The sequence below is a fragment of the Morus notabilis genome, unplaced genomic scaffold, assembly GCF_000414095.1.
Source record: "Morus notabilis unplaced genomic scaffold, ASM41409v2 Scaffold416, whole genome shotgun sequence".
Classification (NCBI taxonomy): Eukaryota; Viridiplantae; Streptophyta; class Magnoliopsida; order Rosales; family Moraceae; genus Morus; species Morus notabilis.
This window is the reverse complement of record NW_010368049.1, coordinates 368,412-394,357: the sequence shown is the minus strand read 5'-3', so window position 1 is coordinate 394,357 and position 25,946 is coordinate 368,412. Positions and strand designations below refer to the sequence as shown.

The 25,946-nt window shown below is 32.3% G+C and overlaps 2 protein-coding genes across 3 annotated transcripts; both read right to left on the bottom strand.

Moving 5' to 3' along the window:
- Window positions 1-1,175: 1,175 nt before the first annotated feature.
- LOC21395999 (pentatricopeptide repeat-containing protein At5g12100, mitochondrial) lies at window positions 1,176-4,380 on the bottom strand. 2 transcript variants are annotated; one of them, XM_010114225.2, is made up of 2 exons: window positions 1,539-4,380; window positions 1,176-1,342 (listed from the first exon to the last, which is right to left on the bottom strand). In XM_010114225.2, the coding sequence occupies exon 1, from the start codon at window positions 4,279-4,281 to the stop codon at window positions 1,816-1,818; it is 2,466 nt and encodes an 821-aa protein (XP_010112527.1). In that variant the 5' UTR covers window positions 4,282-4,380; the 3' UTR covers window positions 1,176-1,342; window positions 1,539-1,815. The 2 variants fall into 2 exon arrangements, with proteins under 2 accessions (XP_010112527.1, XP_024031906.1); XM_024176138.1 differs by having other exon boundaries at window positions 1,176-2,237; window positions 2,334-4,380.
- Window positions 4,381-7,592: 3,212 nt separating this feature from the next.
- LOC21395998 (glucomannan 4-beta-mannosyltransferase 9) lies at window positions 7,593-15,815 on the bottom strand. The gene is made up of 9 exons (XM_024176131.1): window positions 14,964-15,815; window positions 14,761-14,859; window positions 14,388-14,640; window positions 12,231-12,341; window positions 11,267-11,403; window positions 9,485-9,598; window positions 9,141-9,340; window positions 8,528-8,719; window positions 7,593-8,253 (listed from the first exon to the last, which is right to left on the bottom strand). Exons 1-9 carry the CDS (start codon window positions 15,291-15,293, stop codon window positions 8,091-8,093), a joined length of 1,599 nt encoding a protein of 532 aa, XP_024031899.1. The 5' UTR covers window positions 15,294-15,815; the 3' UTR covers window positions 7,593-8,090.
- Between the last annotated feature and the right edge of the window lie 10,131 nt (window positions 15,816-25,946).

The window sequence follows — 25,946 nt, the reverse complement described above, 5'->3', positions numbered from 1 at the left end:
TGTAGCTCGTTGGATTGTTGGATAGAATAAACGTGTTTGGGTTGAAGTTAGGTGCAATGTAACGGAGTGACTAGTGAGAATTGGAGAACGGATTTTCTGATTTTATGTTTGTAGAAGATGTTTTCCGGCTTACAAATTTAGGTGATTTTGTCGTAAATGTGGTTTATTGTGCTATGAAAGTATGAGTTGGGTAGAATGTGACTAATAGGGGTCATTCTATGGTACATTTACGGAAGTCTATCTTTTAGGTCTCTGTTGATTTGAGTTGAGGGTGGGAGTTTTTTATTTTTAAAAATTTTTTATTATAACAAAACTTAAATTTTAAACGGATCTTAATTTTTATAACTTCAACACCCGAAAGTTGCAACTTGCAAGAATTCAAAAATTTTCATAAATATTTTAAAATTGACAAGTCTATCGTTACCTACACAACACTTGGTAAAATTTACGAGTTATTGTGCTTCCAGACATGGTATCGGAAATTTTTTTCACGGCACCATTAAAGTTCCTTGAAACAGATATCCTGTGCCTGTGCTTCTTTTCTTTTAGTTCTTTAAACAAAAATAAATGAAGGATTAAGTTAGCAGGTGATTACAAACAAGAGAAGTAAAAAGAGCTTTTTCGCGTTTTCCTTGAAGACAAAAAGGACACATTCCTCTAGTAAAGGGATAAAATATAAACAAAATAGGCGTGTTATTCTTAATCTTAAAACGGTGTGTTTTACTGCCTTTTAGCAGGTATAATCTTACACGATAACATCTTGTATGCAACAATAAATACCATATAGGCGGCTACACTTTTTCAAAATCATTGTTAACACCTAACTATACCTCAATATATAAACTTTACATATATATATATATGTATATATTTGCTGAAACATATTTCTTTATATTTTGTGTGTGAATGATACATCTCAACTTCTAGAGTGTTAAAAGTGCTTAAGATTCAATGATTTTTGACCATGTAAAGTACAATCTTAAGTTAGTGAGCCTCAAGATATTTTTTGCTCGAAACTTATTTAAACAAAGCGTTGAGATACAAAGAGACACAGCAAAGGCATCAATCACAACCGTCCAATCACATCTCAACTTCTAGAGTGTTAAAAGTGCTTAAGATTCAATGATTTTTGACTATGTAAAGTACAATCTTAAGTTAATGAGCCTCAAGATATTTTTTGCTAGAAACTGATTTAAACAAAGCGTTGAGATACAAAGAGACACAGCAAAGGCATCAATCACAACCGTCCAATCACCCAACAATGCAAACCGCATAAACTAGTGAACGTCACATGCAAGGCTATCCAAAAAGCCTCGGAATATCCTGTACGTAAATTCTGTATCTGCAGACAAATTAGCAAGGGATTCATCAAGTAGGAACAAAATGATGGGTCTGATAATCCCAACAATTTGAAACTGAATGACCGGTAATGCATTGACAATTCAACGCATTACCATCTCTCTTGCAATTCAAGACTAACTTTTGTGAGAAAAATTGTGCCCTCGGGGCTTAAAGTCAGATAAGGACTTTTTGCTTACCTCAACATTATGAAGCTGGTACCAATACAACATGCTTAAAATGTGGAACGAGGAAGATCTTGAAACCTAGTTATGGCAATGTTTGATATAAAAAACGAGATACATCCTTATCCCGATGGGGAGGAGCATCGGCCGCTTGTTTACCGAGCATTTTGTTGTATGGGGGTATCTGACCAAGTTCTATTTTATAGTGTACAAATCCGAGTACACTTTGGCAGAGGCATATAGAACCTCAGGCATATATGAATAAACCTTTCCATAGTTGAACATCTGTTTCCTACACTATGGCAGAGGCATATAAAGCCTCAGTGGAGCCGCAATTGTCTCTTCTATTGTCACTCATTACAGAGCTCACAATTTGGGCTTCCAACAACCTACCCTCCTGTTGAAGGCCAGAGATTAGCTCATTGAATGTCCTGGAATTTAGAAGAAATCCATTCTCAAACATTTCTCTGCACCAAAAATATGCCCCTGTAAAGTCCTTTAGTTCACAATATCCCTTCACAAGTAAGTTATAGGTATCAGCTTTAGGAACCACTCCCTTAGCCTTCATATCGTTCACAATGTCGTTTACCGCCGATGACTTTCCTCCTACGAAATGCCCCAGAATCAAGCTATTGTAGGTCATCTTGTCAGCGTTGAATCCCCGGTCTACCATCTCCGTTTGCAGAGAGACTGCCTTTTGGGCATCGTCATGCTCTGCGTAACCACGAATCATAGCATTATATATAAGTCGGTCAGGAGGCAAACCAAACTGTAACATCTCCTTACGCAATCTCTCTACTAGCTCCATACCTTCCTGGCAACATCCAGTTATTAGAGGGTGATAGGTTTTTAACGTAGGCTTAATGTCCAATCTCTTCATGTTTTCATATACCTCGAGACATTTCTGGGTGTTCCCTGCATCAGAATAACCTGAAATTAGGGAATTGTATGTGATAACATCAGGACTAAATCCATTATTTGTAATTTGAGAAACCAAGTCTTCAGCTTCTGTTAGCCTTCCTTTTCTGCAAAGCCCATAGATGAGCGCATTGTAGGTTACCAGTGTTGGACTTATCCCAATTTTAATCATCTCATCAAAGAATCTGGCAGCATCTTTCAATTTTCGCGCTGTACAATTGCCATCAATAATTATGTTATATATCTGTGCATTTGGTGTAACCCCTCCGCTTACCATATCCCTCAAGATTATTTCAGCTTCAAGAAGCCTACCATCCCCACATAAACTTTTTATGAGAGAACCATAGCTCACAACATTTGGCTTGACCCCTTCATTCTCCATTTGTTCGAGAATGAGAAAACACTTGTCGAAGTCGCGCATTTGTCCATAGCCATTGATAAGGGTGTTATAAGTTGCTACATCTGGGAAAACTTCCTTCTTTACCATCTTCTTAACCAATTCCTCTGCCTTATCCATCTCCTTCATTTCACAAAACTTGTCAATCAAAGTATTAAAAGTGATGCAATTGGGTCTCAACCCCCGAATTTCCATTTCCTCAGCGGTTGAAATCGCTCTTCCTATGTCACCTCTTTTACAATATCCTTTCACCATAGTGTTATAACTTACCTCATCCAGAGCAAGCCCATTTTTCCTCAGCTTAATCACAACCTCCCCGGCCATTTCCATTTTCCCTTCTTTGCACAAACCATTCAAAAGAATTCCGAAAATATACTTATTAAAACTGACTCCTCTCTTCACTGCTTCCTCAAACACAGCCAGCGATGCCTCAACATCACCACACTTGGAATGACCATCAAGAAGCACACTATACGTAACACAATCCGGCAAAAACCCACTAGCTTCCATCTCTCCCAAAAGCTGCTTAGCCTCGACCATTTTCCCCTCGCGAAAAAGCCCGCCGAGCAGCGCATTGTAAGTGACCCGATTCATCCCCACATTACCACCCTTCATCCTCTCTCTCAACCCAAAAGCCCTCTCCAATTCTCCCACTTTACAATACCCATCAATAAGCGTGTTATAGGTAACCAAATTCGGAACCACATTTCTCTCAGACATTTCATCAAACACCTTCTCCGCATCCCTAATTCTCCTCTCTTTACACAACCCACCAAGCATCACATTGTAAATAAACACATTGGGGCTCATCCCAATCCTCTTCATCCCATTCAACAACTCTCCAGCCTTCTTCAAATCCCCCAACTTAACTGAAGCCTGAATCGCCTTTGCATACGTAAACCTATCGGGTCGAAAACGCGACTCAACGATCTCATAGAACAATTCAAGCGCTTTACCATACTGTTTGGAGGAGATCAAAGTTTCTAGAAGCAAGTTAAACGAAGCCAAGGAAGGAAACGTACCTTCTTTCCTCGTCAGGGCGTACAATTCCATGGCTTCGGCGATCATTCTGGACTCCAAACAAGCCGACATGAGCATGCTCGAGAAAGCGGGTTTCATGGGGGGTGAGGAGAGAGAGAGGAGATAGAAGAGATCGGACGGCGAAGAAAAAGGCGATTTTGAGGCGACGAGGGATTTGATCAGCCGACGGGCGGTGTCCGTACGGCCCTGTTGGAGAAGAGACTGAAGCTTTTGTACTTGTTCATGGCGTTCGTCTTCTTCTCTGAGGTTGGACGAAACCTCGTCAGATTGTCGGACGATGTCGGATTCTGGTTCAGGTTCGGAGCAGAAGAGTCGGGAAGAAGCGAGTGGTCGGAGCTTGGGAGGTTTTTTACTATGGCGAGTGAAAATGGATTTAGGAATGAGATTGAAACTTTTCGCCATTTCAGATTTTTCAGGTTTGCGAAGTTCGAATTTCCGTTTCACGATTCGGACATGAATGTCGAGCTTTAAGCGAAGAAGAAGAAGTACTGGAACCAGAAAACTAACTTCTTCCTCTTGGTTCGACTCATAATCCTGGATGGGCTGGAAAACGAACAAGTTGGACTGGATTGGGTTACAGAGAATTCGACTCGGGCTCCTCACAGCCCAAAAGTGGGATTATGATTTGGGGTGATATAGACATGTAGCAAAATCTGAAGACCGGCGTCCTTAATTTCACCGATTTGAGTTTTTAATTTTAATTTTATTATAATTAAAAAATTTTATAAAAAGTTAAATTTAATTTTTTTACTACAGTTAAAAACTCTTACATAAAATCACATCTCAACTCAAATTAAAAACTCGAATCGATGAACTAAACGATACTTAATTATAACAATGATTTTGAAATATTATAAATAAAGCAAAATCATATTGTGTAAGAACATAAATATCCTTACAATACACTTTTAGTAATGGTTTAAAACAGTTTCTATTCTCCAAAATCTCTAAAAATGTGTGAACATAATTACATGTGGGATAGTAAATGAATTAAAAAAGATTAATATATGATTTTTTTTGTTATATAATGATATTGCAGTCATTATAATGATTGTAATAACTATGTGTGATAATGGTAAATATAATAATGTTATCATTAACATTAACGATAAAGATTATGATGGTAATAGTAATGATAATGATTATGGTAATAATAACGATTATGATAGTAACGATAATGATTATAATAATAACAATGATATTGTTATCAAACAATATTATAATGATGATATTAATGATAAGAATGATGATAGCGGTAAGAATGATGATAATGATAATAATAAGGTATATGATACCATTCTTTTTTTAATTATTATTCTTAGAATGGTTTCAATTAGAGAATGTAATTTGATGATAATATAGTAACTATATTATATGACGAAAAAGTATACACGGTTACAAAAAAAAAATGAAATATGCACCTTTTTAAAAAAAATGAAGGGCAAAAAAGACCGTAAATTTCTTCCAAATTTGAATATTTGAATATTTTGCTATCCTTGTAAAATTCTGAAAACGTTGCTATATTGTAAATCAATGTATGAAATTTTGTCATGAAGTGTAGAAAATACGAAAATAATATGAAATAGGTCAATATGAAAAACTTAAGAAAGTATATAGGCTAATTTTTAGTTATAGAAATTAATAGGTTATAACTTATCAAGTTATGGTTTATAACTAGATAAGTTATGGACAAACTTGTCAAGTTATAGTTCATAGTCAGACAAGTATGGACAATAACTTGTCAAGTTATTGTTCATAACCAGATAAGTTATGAACAAAAATAGTAATTTAGCCTATTTATTAACTTATGTAAACTATTAGCCTATTAATTTTAATTCATCTCAAGTCTTGGCATATTTTCCTCTTTCTCCCTACAAAATACTAGGACTAAAACCTGAGTGAGTGTAATTCTAACAGGGTTTGAATCTTGATGGTTTTACTTTTTTTTCTAACATATGACATGACAAGAATGCCACCTATTCTATAACCCAGTTGTTCACATACCCTATTTGCATCTACTCTATTTTTTTTTTCCTTTTCTTTCAAATAAGAACCGCACCCTTAAGTGTTATCATACCCGTTTAGTTCGCTGATTCGAAGTTTTAATTCGAGTTAAGATGTGATTTTATGTGAGAGCTTTTTATTGTAGTAAAAAAGTTAGATGTGATTGTTTGTGAGAGCTTTTTACTGTAGTAAAACTCAAATTTTAAACTCGAATCAGCGAAATAAACAGTTACAAACTTTCGTGGGTATATTTCAACGCAACATTTTTAAACTAACTATTATTTTTAAACTAAAAAAACTCACCAATTGAAAATCCCATTAAAACCTTTTCACGTAACATTTTTGAAGCATCTCCAGATAACATAAATTGTAAATGCAAAACTCCATTTATAAAAGATCAAATTGCTAAAGTAGACTTTACTAAAAAAAAAAAAAAAAGGAAAAGGAAAACCATAAACGCATAACGGGTAGGCCCATCAGGGATTTTTTTTTTTAAAAAAAAAAACAGACCAATATCCAATCCTCAAAAATTTGTGTTTTTTTATCCAAAAAACTCAAAAAAAGACAACTCGAGTTTCAACTTTATTTAAGTTCACGTTCTTTTAAGTTTCAATTTTATTTAACTTTACTCAACTTTATTCAAGTTACAACTTCAACCCAAGTTATAACTCAAATTTAACTCAAAAACTACACTCAAGTTATACTCCAAAAGAAACTTCAACTCAAGTCATCTGTCAAAAATATATTTACTAATTTTATAAGTTTTTTTTTCCTGATCAAATAGAGAAAAGAAAAAAAAAAGAACGTGTGTTGAGGTCTTGAACTGATGACAATGTTATAATTATTTTTGAAAATTTGACTAGTTGTCTCGTTTACTTCGTGGATTTGAGTTTTCAATTTTAGTTGAGATGTGATATTTTCTGAATCTTGAACTGATGACAATGTTATAATTATTTTTGAAAATTTGACTAGTTGCCTCATTTACTTCGTGGATTTGAGTTTTCAATTTTAGTTGAGATGTGATATTTTCTGAGAGTTTTTCACTGTAACAGAAAAAATTAGATGTGACATTTTCTGAGAAATTTTTACTGTAAAAACTTAAAATAAAAAACTCAAATCGGTGAAATAAACGAGGCCACGTGTTTGTTTAAGAGAAAGGTAACACCTGTCAAAAGATAAAAGTACTGGCATCTAAAAAAGAGTCTCTATTAAACATTTCTCTTTTAATATTTATCCGATTAGGTAAAATCCTATTATGCATTTATGATACGTGTCTATATCCAATGGTGAATTAGTTCCAAAAAAAAAAAAATGTTTGCATTTTAAGTATAAACGTTAATGAGCCACCAAAGTGATCAGTAGTAAGGATTTTTATTTATTGTCCTCTTCAACTGCTCTGAAACTTTTTTTTTTTAGTTTCTCCGATAATTCATCACCTTACTAGTATTTTTAATTTTTAACTGTTAAATCTAATCAAAATCATATTAAATTAAAAAATTATACAGAACAGACAGATTCTAATGTAAATCTAACAACTAAAAAGTAAAAGACTATTAATAATCTGTTTTTGCCGGGACTAAAAAAAAAAGTTTTTTTTTTTAATAGCAGAAAATTTCTATGAAACTTTAGCTAAGCCTTGTATCGTTATGCTTGAATAAATTAAAAAAAAAATGAGAGGAATAAAGAAAAAGAGAGGGAGACAGATTTCGTAACTGTGAACTTTATGCCATTTAACAACTTGGTACTTTTTGCCAAACAAATCCAAGAAAAGTTGAAATCTACAAAATTTCACCATTACAAGCAAACCATTCAAAGAAGTGCTTCGACCTAGCCAAAGGGGTTATTCCCATAAGCTTCCCTCACTTGTTTTTTTTTTCCCCCTATATATATTTGCTGCACTTCCTCATACACCATTTTCTACTGTAATTTCCATAAATCTTTTTTCATGAATATTCACAAAAGGACTACCATATTCGAGTCGCTAACTCGAACTTTTATGCTGAAGATGAAAAGAATGACATTTTTTTTTTTCATTTTTTTTCCCTCCCCTCCACCATTTTTTTTTTTTTTAAACAACCTGTAGTAGGATACAACTCACAATGAAAGAAAAAGAAGACATAATGCTGCTGAAGCACTGGAGGCACATGGCAAAGAGAGAACTTAAAACGGAAGAGAAGAACTTGATCCTTCCTTTTCAGAGTCCCCCACTAAGGGTTTGGGACAAAGGTACCAACATATCCAAACCCCATTATGAAAAAGGCTATTGCTTGGACGAAAAGGTATATGAAGAAGTGGTTCTTCCCAAATAACACATCATACCATCCACAGAAGAAAAGGTAAACTCCTACCCCAAGCTCCAGCAAGTGAAGCCTGCAAAAAAAAAAAAAAAGTTAGATAATACTAAGTGGACGTTTAGTTTATAAATTTAAAACCATAATTTAAAATTATTCTCGGTTTACGTGTATTTTTTGTGAGAGAAAATACTGTAGCGAATAATGAACCATGATTCGAATCATGATACGAATCATCATACCAAACACCCAATAAAAAGATTTACAAATTGAGGTCTATTTTCACCTTGTATTTGACTTTTAACAATATTGATCTCTTTACAGTCCAAAGAAAATGTAACATGTGTGTCTACCTTTCTCCGATCTTGAATCGCGGTTTTTTGGGCGCTTTTGCTGCTTTTCCCTTGAGGGCATCTCCTAGTTTCTCAGTGACAACCCATTCATTCACCCGGCTGGCCTCTAGTAGGCCGATGATCGTGGCTTTTGTGCGGTGTAACGACATGACATTCTCGAAAAGGATCCAGAAAACTAGTAAATGGAGTGACCTGCATAATTATAAAACACAATCAAATTAATCATGTGTTTGGTATGAGGATTCGTATTATGGTTTAAATCATGATTCGTGATTCGCTGCAGTATTTTTTCTCATAAAAAACAAAAATAAATCAAGATTAATTTTAAATTATAATTTTAAATCTATAAACTAAACGTCCACTAAAAAGATAACGTGAACCAATTATATATGTATATAGCTAAGTCAACTTTCACGTCATCCTAAAAGCCTAACCAAAATGGGCCTCAATATGTAGCATAAGTACAAGAAACATTTCAAAAGTTTCAACAGAATTTTAAATTTTTATGAGAGTAGACAGCGTAACAAATTAACTTGAATTGTAGTTCGAATCTAAGAACAGACAGGCATGATCATCGTTTTAAACAAATTCAAGTGTTGTTTTGGAAGCAAACCTTGGAGTCCCGACTGCATTGAGAAGGGTGATGATAGAAGGAATGTAGACAGCTCCCCATTTCGGAACATGAACTTCAGGGACCAAAACAGTTGCTGGCAAAACGACACAGTAAAAGACAAACGTAATGATATGCGCCACAATCTTCCTTACGAAGAAGAAGCTGTAAATCACATGCACTTTCTTCCACAATGTCACTTTCTGCATTAAAAAAAAAGAAAAAAAGAAAAAAAAAGAGCAGAAGTTGAGAATTATATTATTAATTATTAAGCACACATCATTTTCGTTTTGCTAAGTTCATGAATATAAGAAAGGAATGAAATTTAAAAAAGTCTTGTCTCTAACCTTGTTCCTTGCAATCTCCATAACCATTTTCCTGAAAAGATTGGCTGGACCACAGGACCAACGGTGTTGTTGGTATCGGTACGCCTTCAAAGTACTAGGCAATTCATTCTTCACCTGTTAGCCAAAATCATTAATGGAACATGGAAAAAAAAAAGGGTCATATTATTGCGCCAAACATAAAAAATTTCATACAAATTTATTAAAATTGCAGTTGGCGTGTAACATTTACGTAGGTCCCTGTGTAATAACTGCATGTCTCATAATTAGAATGTACATAAAAATGCTTTATATGATAGGATGTTAGATTATTTTTTTTTTCTTTTTCAAAAAGAGGTAGAATAGGTTTCCATTAATTTTTTTTTTTGAGAATTTTTTAATCGGGAAACGGTTTTCAATTAAGAGATTTTCATGAAGTTTTGTTAAAGTACCGTATTTTTATTAATCTGATGTGATCTATAGGATAAAAACTGTATAACAAGTTTTTTTTTTTTTTTTCCTTGACTCCAACTCTTAATATCTGGTTGCCTTACCATTAATAAAATATGCAAGTAACAAAGACATTTTCATTTTTGAAACATTGGTATAGCAATATTAAGTACCTTAAGATTACAAAGGTACACAAATTTCCAGCCCTTGAGACTTGCCCTAACAGCCAGGTCCATGTCTTCCACAGTTGTACGGTCCTTCCATCCTCCTGCCTCATTTAGTGCAGCAATTCTCCACACACCAGCTGTCCCTGTATTATTATTATTAATTGCATCACCAAAAAAAAAAAAAAGTTATACCATAAACATCACAGTTAAAGAAAAGTAAACTCTTTCTCAAACTCCCAAATCATTCTATTAAATTAGTTTCGAAGTATATTTTAGGATTTTTGGCATAATTACTCTTTAAACTTATCGTGATTTAATAAATTACTTCTTAAATTTTTAATTTTAGTAAGTTGTCTTTTAAATTTGTAAATTTGTTACAATGTGTCCTATTTAATTCAATTTGCTCAATTTTTTTTTTTTTTAGATTTAAAGGATTAAAAGTTGAGATATTAAAAAATTTGTATTACATTTGAATTAAAATGTTAAAATTTTTGACTGAACGTGCTTTTTTGACACTAATTTAACACAATCATCATCAAAATGGGACATATTACAAGTTCAGGGGGTAACTTGCTAAAATTAAAAGTTTAGGAGGAGGGAGGGGGGCAATTTGCTAAACCATGATAAGTCTAGAGGACAAATATGCTAAAAATCCTGAATTTTATATTCATACATTTTTGGCAAAGAAAAGAAGTGAAAAAATAAAAAAAGAGATTTCTACCGCACAACGTGAAAAATGAATTATCAATTATGCTTGTGAATGATAAAAATTCTGACTTATTTATTTTTAAAGATATTTGTTAAAATTACTGCTAGTCACATTTACGTAGGTCCCTGTGTAATAACTGCATGTCTCATAATTAGAATGTACATAAAAATGCTTTATATGATAGGATGTTAGATTATTATTTTTTTTCTTTTTCAAAAAGAGGTAGAATAGGTTTCCATTAATTTTTTTTTGAGAATTTTTTAATCGGGAAACGGTTTTCAATTAACGGATTTTCATGAAGTTTTGTTAAAATACCGTATTTTTATTAATCTGATGTGATCTATAGGATAAAAATTGTATAACAAGTTTTTTTTTTCCTTGACTCCAACTCTTAATATCTGGTTGCCTTACCATTAATAAAATATGCAAGTAACAAAGACATTTTCATTTTTGAAACATTGGTATAGCAATATTAAGTACCTTAAGATTACAAAGGTACACAAATTTCCAGCCCTTGAGACTTGCCCTAACAGCCAGGTCCATGTCTTCCACAGTTGTACGGTCCTTCCATCCTCCTGCCTCATTTAGTGCAGCAATTCTCCACACACCAGCTGTCCCTGTATTATTATTATTAATTGCATCACCAAAAAAAAAAAAAAAGTTATACCATAAACATCACAGTTAAAGAAAAGTAAACTCTTTCTCAAACTCCCAAATCATTCTATTAAATTAGTTTCGAAGTATATTTTAGGATTTTTGGCATAATTACTCTCTAAACTTATCGTGATTTAATAAATTACTTCTTAAATTTTTAATTTTAGTAAGTTATCTTTTAAATTTGTAAATTTGTTACAATGTGTCCTATTTAATTCAATTTGCTCAATTTTTTTTTTTAGATTTAAAGGATTAAAAGTTGAGATATTAAAAAATTTGTATTACATTTGAATTAAAATGTTAAAATTTTTGACTGAACGTGCTTTTTTGACACTAATTTAACACAATCATCATCAAAATGGGACATATTACAAGTTCAGGGGGTAACTTGCTAAAATTAAAAGTTTAGGAGGAGGGAGGGGGGCAATTTGCTAAACCATGATAAGTCTAGAGGACAAATATGCTAAAAATCCTGAATTTTATATTCATACATTTTTGGCAAAGAAAAGAAGTGAAAAAATAAAAAAAGAGATTTCTACCGCACAACGTGAAAAATGAATTATCAATTATGCTTGTGAATGATAAAAATTCTGACGTATTTATTTTTAAAGATATTTGTTAAAATTACTGCTAGTCAAATTTATTAAAAATTAATTGTGTTTTGTGTTTTTTTTTTATTTTAATGTGATTTTAATGAGATTTAAAGAGTAAAAAGCTACACTAAGCTATGAGTTCATAGGGAAGAATGGATCAAATAATAATTAAAAAAAAAAAGTGTTAGTAAACTGACCATTGAATCCAAAAAAGGCATAGGTGGAGGAGCCCACTTCTTGCTCCACAGTGAAATGGTAATCCAGTGACATCTCTTGCATTCTAGTCATCAAGCACTCATCAGCATTCACTGCCAAAAAAAAAAAAAAAAAAAAAAAAGAAAACCCCAACTGAAAATAAATAAATAAATAATTAAACATAAATAATTAAACAAGATGATAAAAGTTAAACAAATATTACCATATTTACACTTCTATCAAACATATGTTTTATTTTATATGGTATTAAATAATCATATCAGATGAAGTAAACTCATTTGTCGGTTAACAGAGCATTGATACTGACTAGGGAAGGAGGTCCACCATTAACACAGCACATGCAATTGCCGGCTAGGGAAAAGAAAGAAAATCCAATTTGTTGAGACAGATATGCCCCTGCTAATATTCTTCATGTTCAAACATACCCTTTTGGTTTTTTGGGGGTACTTGCAATTCCATCGTTGGAGAAACAAACAGAACCTGAATATAACCAGTATTGATACGCTCAACATGTCTCATGACAGAAAAGCCCCCCAAATCTAGACTACTCATTTACATGTATATTTCTCTTTTTTTTTTTTTTTTTTTTTTTTTTTTTTTTTTTTTTTTTTTTTAACGAATTTTGGTAGGCCTTTCATGATAAGGAAGCCCACATTTCTAGATGACAGTTGAATATTAAAATGATATAAGATCAAATACGAGTATACAACTATACAGTGAAAACTTTTCTTACTATCAAATATAAAATTACGTCTAACTATTGGTGTTTTTTTACTTCGTAAGTTTAAACATGAAGTCTCAAAAGAAATTTAAAATTTTTTATGAGAAAATAATGTGGTAAAAAAATTTGAGTCATAAAATAGAGTGATTACTAATTTAGACATGTTAATTTATGAGATTTCTTGTCAATGTTTTTTTTTAAGAAACAACGCTAATATATCAACATATCAAGTTTTTTATTCGTTTAATCCGCTTAAAATCACATAAAAGTTAAAAAATACATAGATTTAACGGTTAAAAAAACATAATTTTCTGATGCGTCAAGCGTACTAGATAATGTTTTTTTTTTAGTTGATGCAATTTATAATGTTTTTTGACTTTTAAAACAGTCCATTTCGTTTACTTACTATTCATGTTGTGAAAAGGAAATAGATTGTGCAGAGGGAAAAAGAAAGATGGAGATTGACCATTTGTACAAGAACTGTATGAGTTAAGCTTTTCACCTTAATAGCTATTTCTCAAAATTTGGACCCTAGTGGTCCATTTTAGCATGCAATCTTTTGGGCTATAGAAACTGACCCCACCCTTTTTCAGAATTAAAAAAAAAAAAACCAAAATTATTATCATAAATGAGTTCTGATATTAGTTGCTTCCTATAAATGATTCTTTATTAATTGCTGGTTGCTACCAGTTCAATCCACCTAACAATTGCATGAATAAGAGAATATCAATAGAGAAGGGGCCATCCAACCTATTATTAGTGCATTTCATGACCCTTTGAAGTTTAAAACAGAAAGACAAAAGGATAAGAAAAGATAAACTTATTAGCATGGGTTCGGTTTTTAATCATCAGATTTTGTTAGTTTTGTATATTTTATCTACCGTTTATAAACATGAATTATCAAAGAAAAAAAAAAAAAACACATATAAAAAGGGGGAAAAAAAAACGCCTGGAAAAGAAGATCTGTATACTATTAATTGTATTTTCCACATGTGGTTTTGGTTAAAATTTTGTGGGTCTTTGAGAGAAAATGAAGAGTGATAAGAGGGTCAAACGTGGCCGATTTAGAGGCAGCCAACCAAGACTAATGACCGTGATTTTACAGATTGCCAAAGCAAAAAGAAGATGAAAAACCAAAGAGGTGGGTCCCACTGTTTTTTTTTTTTTTTTTCCCTCCTTTCTTCACTAATAAAATCTTAAAATTTCCACATGCCAAATCAGACCCACCGACAGTTTTCAAAAAAGACGCTAGTTTTGTTTAGGACCTAAAAACATAAGCCACGAAGAAAACATACTAAACTAAACCAACTACAATACGAGTACGTACATAATTAGAACCAACAAAATATTAGTCAAAATCTAAGAAATCCAAATTAAGGTTTTTTTTTATTTTTATTTTATTTTAAAGATTACTTACCAAACTTCCACCGAGCCTGAACCAGACCAATTTCCGGGTTGTGCACAAGGAAAGGAACGGTTCGCCATAAGAAATCCGGTTCGGGTTGAAAATCCGCATCGAAAATCGCGACATAATCACAATGCTTAACGTAGCTACGCTTCATTCCTTCCTTCAAAGCCCCGGCTTTGTATCCATTCCTGTTGTCCCTTATCTCGTACTTTATGTTTACGCCTTTGCTTGCCCATCTCTGGCACTCTAGCTCCACCAAGTCCTGTGTGTATTTATCAAACAAATATTGTGTGTTTTTTTTTTTTGTTCAGCCCAAATTTTGATATCACATAACTCTTTTGGTCGTTTTCTCAAATGGGATTCTTTTATTTTCTTTTTTTACCTTGATTGTTGGATCAGTTGAATCATCAAGAACTTGGATTGTGATTCTATCAGACGGCCATGATAGCCCACATGCAGCTCCTATTGAAAGCTGATAAACCTGTTTGTGTCAAGAGAGAAAAAGAAAGAAAGAATGAAAATGAGTCAATAGATTTTTGTTTTTCTTTTGAAGTTTTAATCTTATGGCTCCGACTTTATACAAACCTCCCCTTCGTTGTACATTGGGATTTGAACAAGAACCATGGGATATGCTAAGTTTCCGAGCTCAAGGTCGTCTTTTATGGGCTCCCAATTGTAACGCTTCTCTGGCTTACGGCCAAAGAGCTTTACAAGGACAATAACAATGCCCATGTAAACTCTCTCGAGGAAGAGCATCAGCGACATGATTAGGCACAAAACGACAGCAAGCTGAAGCAGGGGAACTATCAATGGCGCTTTGATCTGTCCCCATATCAATCCTATTTGCGTCGCAATGTCGTCTCTTGCACCTCCGAATGTGTCGGGAAGAATAGCTGTGGATTTTATCGCATCCATTTTTGGGCAGAAAAAGGAAAAAAAAAAAAAAACAGAGGAGAAGCAGAGGAAAGAATAGTTATGGAAGATTGTTGTCGTTTGTGTTGTGAGAGAAAAGAGACCAAGTAGATCTGTGTGGGATTAATAGAACCTCCTTTGCTAAAAGAGCACGAATATTTCTTTTCTTTATATCACCATTTTTTTTTTTTTTTGGGGTGATTTTGCTTCTTGGGCAAGCAAAAAAGGAGAAACAAAGAAGGAAATGTCAGTTGAAGAGCTCAAACGACAACTAGTGCTATAACTTCAAAAACTGTCAAGGAAAAAAAAAAACTAAAATAAACCCATTTCAGATCTCAAATGTTGAACCTAAAAGACCTGAAAAGAAGCTCTCTTTTGGCTCTGGACTCTCTAAAAGATGAGAACTTGGTGTGCTTCTTCTGTAACCAAACAGAAGGTGGAGCAATATATATATATAGATGTATATGTATATGTATATATACACACGCAGACAAATGTGTTTTAACAAAGAAAGCAAGAGAGATAAGCCAAAATGAAAGAGCAAGACAAGAAAAGAGAGAGATTATGTAATGTAGTTCTCTTCTCTCTCTCTCTCTAACTCTATTTGGAGTGTTCTTTTTTTCTGTGCTTTCTCTCTGTCTGTCTCCTTTGCTCTTTATATAACAATGCGTTGGCTCCTCCAAAAAGCCTCAAAAAATTGGAACTATTCCAACTACAAAATTATGCGGCTTTGTGTAAAACAAGCAAGTAAACGGCAGCCACCGCCGGCTATGACATACATTAAACGGCAGCTTTACATTACAATATCCGGCAATGTGGGCCCAATAAGGCCCAATGGCCACTTTTCTTCTCCATTCTAGCTAGCACCTATTACCTAACTTGTCATCATTAAGCTTTTCAGAGCTTAACATTAACATTGTAATTATTGGGAAAAAATGGTGAATTTGGTAATCATCTAGATAGCAAACGTTACAATCCAACTTTTTCTTTCTTGAGGAGAAATAAATGGTAACTACTCTAATATAGTATATACTTAACAAAATAAGATTGCCCAAAAAGAAATACAATAATGCTAGGAGTATAGGAAGCCATTTTTTTTTATTTTAAAAAGGGTTAAAGGGCAAGTCATGAGAAAAGAAAAAGATGCAAAACTGAAGAGCCATTGTCTACCGTCCAAATGGCTTTTTTTTATAATTACGATATTGCCCTTTTAGTCTTTCCATCCTAGTCCATAACCATAGGAATTGACAGCTAACATCAGATTCTTCTCGTGTGTATTACGTGCCTTTTTGTGAAATTTTAGTAGGGTATTCTCGCTTGGAAGGGAACAAAAGTGGAGTGTGAGTACGAGCAAAAATAATAATGAATTTTTTTAGTGGGTTTTTTTTTAGTGGTAGAGTCGTCTCTGACTCTTATGCTGCGTTTTGAGTAAGGATTCGTGCCATGATTCGGATAATAGTTTATAGTTTATAACAGTGTTTTTTTTCACAAAAAACACACGTAAACTGAGAATAATTTTGAATCATGATTCTGAACCTATAAACCAAACGTCTATTTAGATCTGATTAAAATCATATAAGATTTAAAAGTATATAAAATAAATAGTTTATAATACATATATGACGACTGAAAATAAAAATTTTCCAGTAGCTTATCTTTTCATAACTTACCAAAAAAAAAAAAAAACTCCCAAATAATAAATAAATCAATAATATTGCCTATGAAGATTGAACTATAATAGTGGGGAGGAAACACCGTTAAACATGTTATAAACAGAGGGTAATGGTTCTTTTAAAAGCCTGTCTTGGACTTATGTCTCTATGTATTCACGGTAAATGATAAAGTCAAACAATTTTGCCTTGTTATATAATCCAAGCATCTGGGCCTAGGTTTTCTTCGCAAGTGTATAGTCATTCAGTGTAATGAAAGCAGACAAAGAGTAGCACATATAAACAACATTCCGCAGCGTACAAATTTAAAATTGGGACACTTTCTGCTTTGCTTATTCTTTTACTCTTGGGGTTCTACTTCTAAGATAAAAAATATTCGGAATTTTTCTGTCCTTTCGGGACATGCCCGGTCCTAAGTGTTACAGATACGTTAAAATATTCAACATGACTTCGAAAATTGGGTCCAAAGATTTTCACTCTTAGGTGAAAAATAAGAGTTGACGATGTTGACGTCTCATGAAAAAGGGAGTTTTTAATGGAAAAAATAGTAAGAAGAAGAGACTTGCAACGCCTCGTTCATTTTACCAATTTGAGTTTTCAGTTTTAGATTTCTACAGTAAAAATTTTTTCGAAAATGTCATATCGAATTTTTTTTTTTTGCTATAGTGAAAAGCTCTCAAAAAAATGTCACATCCCAACTCGAATTAAAAACTCAAATCCGCGAAGTGAACGATGCCGCAATAGTTATTCTTTGGATGCGATAAAAAAGCCTCACATTCGCCGGAGACTGATCAGTTTTGAGTTATAGCTATTTACATTGGGAGACAAAGCATGTTTCTTCAGCCCCACTAGAGGTTGATGAATGTTAAACAGTAGAAAATAGTCTCAAAACACTTTAAACGAACTTAACGTAGATGCGGGTAAAAAGCTCATCTCTAATTAGGCCACCACTTGATAGTGAAAAAATGATCGTTGGTACTTTAGTAAATTTAGTACTAGACCTTTGCTAAAAGATTACACAGGACCATTGACATAATGCAAGACTTTACGAGGACGTTCAAGGCAACAATTAACTCAGGCCGCGTTTAGTAGTGGTTTTTAGAGCCCAAAATCAATTCTCTAGTCAGATACACAGTTGAAATTTGTGTTTGGAAAAAATCTAAAAAAGTGATTTTTAAAGAATTTTTGAAGAATTTAGAGCTAAAATCAGAAGCAGTCCAAATGTAACTTTGGCTTTTAGATTATGCGGGAATCAACATGAATTACAATTAATAAAACTTTCATAATACCCATAATACTCATGGTGAAATATAAGACGCGTTTGGAACTCGTTCCAAAATGATTTTGTTTTCTGTATGAAAATAGAAATGAAAACGTTTCCATTTTTAGGCAGGAATCATTTTTGAAAATGCGTTTGATAGTTTTATTCAGATATTATTTTCAATCTAAAAAAAATTGAAACTGCGTTTGGTGGTTTCAATTTTGAAAACATGTAATAGTATTTAAAATAATAATATATTAAACTCCTCCTCAACTTGTCCCCTTTCAAACACCAATTTATTGTCATTTAATCAATTAAAAAGGACTACTCAAACATTATTATTGTCGTTTCATCAATTAATGTCCTCTGACGACATTCAACGGCGAGAAGCTGCCCGTCAACGCCTCGAGCTCTCTCAGAGTGTACCAATGCCCCCAACCCAAGTGGGAAACCTCAGGGATGGCCACAGTCACCTGATAACCACCATCACCATTTTCATTATTATAACAAGATCTACCAAACCTTGCCGGGTAAGAAATCCGATGATCCTTGCCAAACACCCAGATCTTCAGCAAATACTGGCAATACTCAAAAAAATCATCAACAAATCAAATTAATGGGCATACCTTGGTTGATTTGGAGGAGTAGAGGCGGAGCAGAGTCGGAGACCGAAGAAGAAACCGTAGAAGAAGGCTGTCGTTTAGATTTCGAGACGTGCGATTCCAGCTAGAAGCCCACCGTGAGCGGAAGAGAAGAGAACAGCGAGAGGGAGAGAAGAGAATGGCGTAGAGGGAGAGAAGAGGACGGCCAGAGAGATGTAGGTAAGCTGGAGAAAATGAAAACGACTTTAATCCGTTTTCAAAAAAAGCATCAGTTTTTGGGAAACATACAAAAACGTTTTTGTTTTTGATTTTGTTTGCGGAGTTTTTCCAAACACGGTCTTCTTTCCGGTTTTAATTTTTCCTCCTCAAAAAATGTTTTCAAAACCGAAAACAAACGCACCCATAAATTCTCAATCTTGCTAAACACTCAGCTATTTTTTGTAACAGTTGATTTTTTTTTTCAGCACAACTAACAATAATTTTTTCAAAATCTACAGTACTATCAAACGGCCCTTAATGCCCTGCTTATTTTTAAAGCCACCAAATGAGATTATCCACTATGCGTCATTGAACTTTGACTGTCACAATTAATGATTTTTAAATCAAGTCTTAACTTTATGAAAAGCGTATGAGTTCAAAAAGGAACTGGTCATAATGATTATTCTTAGTCAAGAAAATTAACGTAGAACAGATTGATTTATACTACAACTCATTATTTTCCAAGCTTTCACTTATCAAGTTGAGATAATAACTTCGTTCGCTTTGCGGGTTTGAGTTTTCAATTCGAGCTGAGATGTGATATTTTTTGAGAGTTTTTAACTGTAGCAAAAAAAGTTAGATGTGACATATTCTGAGAGCTTTTAACTGTAGAAATTAAAAATTAAAAATTTGAATCGGTGAAATGAATGAAGCTTTTAATGTGAACTCCACAGGAAGTGTAATTAGCAAACTCACGTAAAAACTTCACTTTACATGAAGTTGTAAAAGGCATTTTCATGTCATTTGGATGTTAACTTTCTATTCAAGATCAATATTTCTATGAGTTATTTCACATAGTTAATCTATCTTAATTATGTTGACGGGATTGTTGTGATAACTATGCAATAAGTTTTGCCCATATACATACATACATATATATATATATATATATGAAAATATCTTTAATATGGCGGCCGTACGAATTCGGCAAATGTAACATTTTTATCCGTCTGTATAATATCGTTTGTGTGTGTAACACTCATTTTGTCAAAGTGTAACACTCAATAGAATGTAATCTCTATACGTAACTTGTTTCAGTGTTAACATGTTACATCAAAAGTTAAAAAATTCATATGAAATATGTTACACTTACCTGATTAAGGTAACTTAAGCGTATACATTTATATATAGTAACTTAAAACGATAAATTAAGCGGACATTTTGAAAAAAGAAAAATACAAAATAAAGGAGATCTAAAGGTTGACATGAAACCAATGAAAGCCGACCGTGAATTTACTGATTATGTTCTTTTTTATAAAACAAAATTTAAGATGACAACTCATAAGTTTCTAATCACATATATTAAATTGTCATACAATATCATGTTTCTTTCTTATTTTCTTTCATAAAAAAAAGAGTCATATGATAGCCATTGCATATTTATAACAACTGCAAATGTAATTTGCATAGTTCATATATTGTTTCTTAAAAAACATAAATACAACCAATTTATGCTCCAATATATGCCAATAAAATCATTTATGATGAAACCAAGCAAATAACGTTGGGTCCCACTATTATTTTTTTTTTTATCTCTATATTAAAAGTGTCAATATAAACAAAATCTCAAAAAGATTATTATGTGTGAGGAAAAATTCTTATAGTCTAATATAATAGTTAATTTTCACTTTTGCGTCATCATTAAAGTGTTGCAACTTCTAGTTAATTCTATTCCAAAAATATTATTATATAGCGAGGACACCAGACTAGAAAATTAACCACCAAAGACAAGACTCTAGTGAGAGATTCACATTATTAAATATATATATATATATTATGAATATGTGCGTGTATGTAAAGCATGGTAATAAACAAATTTGAAAGATGAAAATAAAAGAAATTCCGATATATATATATATATATATATAGAGAGAGAGAGAGAGAGAGAGAGAGAGAGAGATAAATGTGTTGTTTATAAACTATAAATGTTTTATATCTTGGAGGAGATCTTAGTGTGGGTTCGAGTTGTCTCTTTTGTCCTCACCAAAACCAAACACCACTATATAATGTATGTACATAATATACTTACTGGTGTTTGAGTCGGCAGGGGCCTTTCTTTTTAGTATTTTACAATAGTAGCACGTACTTTTCAATATCTACGTAAACATCCCTTAAAAAAAAACTACGTAAACACCCACATATTTATCTACTATTTTTTAATATTTCAAGAACAAAAAAATAATTATCCAAGATTGAAAAGGAAGCCATTTTCCTCGATCTCCGTCGATTTTTTTTCCCTGTTGGAGTGCCCTTTGAAAGGAGAAAAAAGAAAAAAAAAAAAAAGAGAGAAGGAAAAGGTCTAACTTTAGTCATATATATATATATATAATATATTGATATCACATTTATTTCATGACCAAAATTATACATAATATTAAAGAGAAATTTTCTGTGGCGGTGTGATACAATCGATCTTTGGTTGTAAAAATAATAATTAGCCGACAAGGTTATGGTTATGATGTCTTGTACATCCCTACATCAACTACATACATATATGTATATGTATATGTATATGTATTGAGAAAATAAAAATAGCTAGTATACTCTTGATTATCACTTTTTTTTTTTTTTTTTTGGATTTGGGACTGGAGGACTAAAACAGTCAGTTATCTCTCTTAATCGTCACCTAATATTTTTTATTTTATAATTTTAGTCAAAGCATACATGAAATTACAATCATGGCATATAATTAGTATTTTACTTACATCACTTAAATCTTTTTAAAATTGTGGTAGTCTTCCTTTCACAAATTCCACAACTGGATTAATAAAAAAAATGGCCTTTGCTTTATTTAATTTGTCCATAAGTGAGTAACACTAAATATTTACAGGCAAATTGTTTATTTAATTTGTTTGTCCTTTAGGGATTTTCAAATGAAGCCAAAAATTGGGAATCCGTTTTGTGGGATGTCTTTATTCATAAACAAAACAACAGATATTTATGGTTGTTTTTCTTTCCAAAGCCACAGATTCGCACATCTTCCTTATTTTATTATTGTTATTATTATTATTATTATTATTATTATTATTATTATTATTATTATTATTATTTTGGTCTAAAGAGATTGTGGTGTACGTGTTTCTGAGGGCCACAGGCCACTACCTCCTAATTTCTATGTGTCTTCCTATCACATTATATTATTTTACTTAATTAACATTTATGATCACACTCAATTTCTTTTACCTCTAATTGGTCGAGCAATAAATTAATACATAATCATGTTATAATCTTCTTGGTCAAATTCACAAAAGTATTTAAATATTATATGCCTCTTTTTCATGACTTTTCATTCTCTTTTCTTTCTTATTTTGGCTTTTATATGTTCTCAGGGCAAAAATTGGTTGGTGGGCTTGGAAAAGCTCATAACAAAGATATCAATGATATTCCATCCACCATTGTCAAATATATATATATTACTAAAAGAGTTTTCATGTTAGCTAGATGTTGCATTCAAAACTTTTTTTTAATCCCTTAAACACTACAAATTTGGAATTTGTGTCCTTGTTGAGCTAGACACCGTACCTTAAATATTCCGCACCCATCGATCTCAACACCCATTTTGGACTTGACTCTAAGCCTTCTTCTTCAATTCTCCTTCTTCACTATAATGAGAAAACAGATAATTAACCCCTAACTCTCTTTCTCTCATTCATAATTCATAATTACTAAAACTAGACAAGTCAGTTTTTAAATTAATTAAACTTTGATCACAACTAACTTAACGCATTAGAAGATTAATTAAGCATTATTAATGGAGGGGCATGACCCACTCGGGGTTTTTTTTTTTTTTTTTTTTTTTTTTTTTTTTTTTGAAATGTATTCATGATTTCTTTGCGGTCTTACAACGATCAATGAGAGTAAACCCTAGCCAGCTGACATAAGATAACGTTTGAAAGCAATCCATAACACATTCATTAATTCATGTTCAGTTTACCCTTAAGATTTACGCAAGCAAGTGAAATAGTTTAATTTGTTACCAAAAGAATATTGAAGTGCAAGTATTTAATTCGTGATCGGTATCCGTCGTATGATTCATGAAGGTCTAACTAATCATATGATTAATTTTGTCGGGCCCTAGATTAATTACTTCTAATCAGAAGGGAATTAAGTTCTCACCAAACTTCGAAAAGATAATTAAATATATAGGGAACTGCTTGAAGCTAATCACTATGGTTAGTGAATTAGAAATTACTTGGAAAAGTTAACAATCATGCATGTCAAATTTCCATGAGAAAAGTGGCTCACAATTAGCTGGGGACAGAGTGTGAGATGCTGCTAATTAATAATTAAGTAAATCTTCACTTTGGATCCTTTATGAACCTTTCTACATTCTTTTTGTGTTTATTAATTTCTGTAATCTTTTTAAGCCAGATGAGAGTACTACTCTATGATATATATATATATATATAGATATATCGTGTATATGCTAATATTTCTACCATAATATATAGGGGTAATGAAGACGTAATAAACAAGCTGGCTAATTAAAATATGATGCATATAGATCAGGAAAAGTACTTATACCTGATCATTCCAAATTCATGCAAATTAATTTTAATGTTATTGTAAGGCTGTTCGGTTCGCTAATTCGAGTTTTTAATTCGAGTTTTTAAAGCTCTCACAAATAGTCACATTTAACTTTTTTACTATAGTAAAAAGCTCTCACATAAAATCACATCTCAACTCGAATTCTAAACTCGAATCAGCGAAATGAACGAGACCTTAATATTATTGTACATAATTTTTATGGACCAATGAAAACTACCCATTCTCAAGCACCTTTTTGGTTCATGTACAGTTTCACTATCCCAAACAAGCCACGCACTAACAAAAGTACTCCACTTAATTATGATCAATTACTTTTTTCTAAACCATACATTTTCTATCCCCCATCTAATCAGTGCGTTTGTGTGATATAACGCCACCATTATGTTGATTGTTTTTTCATAAATCTTCAAAATAACTAATCGCACTTATAATGAAACCTATGAATTCATTTTGACTAAACAAAACATAAATTTTACTTTAATTATCTATAATTAATTATTCATGACATGGAATATAGATAAAAACACTAACAGAGTCAGAATTTTTTTTATCAGTAAAGGCTAATAATTAAAATAAAATTTTAATAAAAAATAAATATCTATTAATGCACTATAATTGTCCCTGACAAATTTCATACCTTAAAAATGTTGTATATTCATTTTAGTATCAAGGCCAATATTGAAGATTGAAGGGAAATAGTAGGAAATATGCCAATATGAAAAGTTTAAGAAAGTATATAGGCCAATTTTTAGTTATAAAAATTAATAGGTCATAACTTGTCAAGTTATGGTTCATAACCAGATAAGTTATGGACAAACTTATCAAGTTATGGTTCATAGCCAGACAAGTTATGGACAAAAATTGGGAATAATTTGTCAAGTTATGGCTCATAACCAGACAAGTTATGAACGAAAACAGTAATTTGACCTATTTATTAACTTATGTAAACTATTGGCCTATTAATTTTAATTGATCTTAAGTCTTGACATATTTTCCTCTTTCTCTCAAGATTGAATTTATAGCTTTTATGTGTGTTGAGATTTGGGAGAAAGTGATATCTATAATAGTGATCAGAAGATTAATTTTAAAGGAGACTAATCATATATAAATGTAATATAACACCCATATATTATTTTTAAAAATAAAAAATTTAAGTGGGGCCGCTCAAGCCCCACTAAGGCCTTAATGGCTCTGTTTATGTGTGAAGAATTAAGGACTTGTTTGGTGACGTGTGTTTGAAAACAGAAACTTTGTTCTCTAAAAAACAAAACAACGTGTTTGAATAATACTTTCCGTATCAATTTTTAAAAACAATGTCAGAAAAAGTAAGTTCTGATGTTTCGATGTAAAGTAGTTTAACTATAAATCTCGCGGTGATAAATTTATAGCAAAGTTTTTAATCTGACAACATTACATTACAATAAATGTAACATCTTTTATATGGACTTCTAAAATTGTTGGTGTAACTTGATGACACTGAAACAAGTTTAATGTAACATGAGAGTAGACTACTTTTCATTGAGTGTTTACTTAAATAAAATGAGTATTACACATACAAATAATTTTATAAAATTACTTTAATGAATTAAGGCCCTATTTATTTCACAAATTCGAGTTTTGCTACAGTAAAAAGCTCTCAGAAACAGTCGCATCTAACTTTTTTGCTACAGTAAAAAATTCTCATATAAAATCACATCTCAACTCGAATAAAAAATTCAAATCAGCGAACAAAACGGATCCTAAAATGTTACATTTACCAAACGCGGACTGAGATTCAAGACATTTCTATTATTTTCTAATCATTTATAGAACTACTGTTGGAATCTTACAACGCTATTCCAAACAAGAAAGAGCTTTTGCAACTTTAGTCATGTAATGACAATGGTCTGTTTTGATTCCTCAGGAGACACCCAAATCAAACAATTTTAGAGAACGTTTGATTCATGAATTCAGAATCATGATTCAGAATTATTCTCGTTTTACGTGTATTTTTTGTGAGAGAAAAAGACTGTAAAGAACCATAAATCATAATTCAGACTCAAAGACGAATACAGAAAATAAATGTCACGTAAGTTTTGAGTTATTAGACGTGCAAAATGTATTTAGTACTGGCTGTCCAAGGGACACTGGATTGCACGCAGTTATAAATATATGCAGCACATGCAATACAAACATATAGAAACATCCAGTTCATTATGAAAGACGTTGGTGGAACTATACATATATAATATTTTTGTGCGTAAAAGAAAATATCACATATATAACAAAAACAAAAAAAAAAAAAAAAAACCCAACTGGCTAATGTCACTGCCATGGT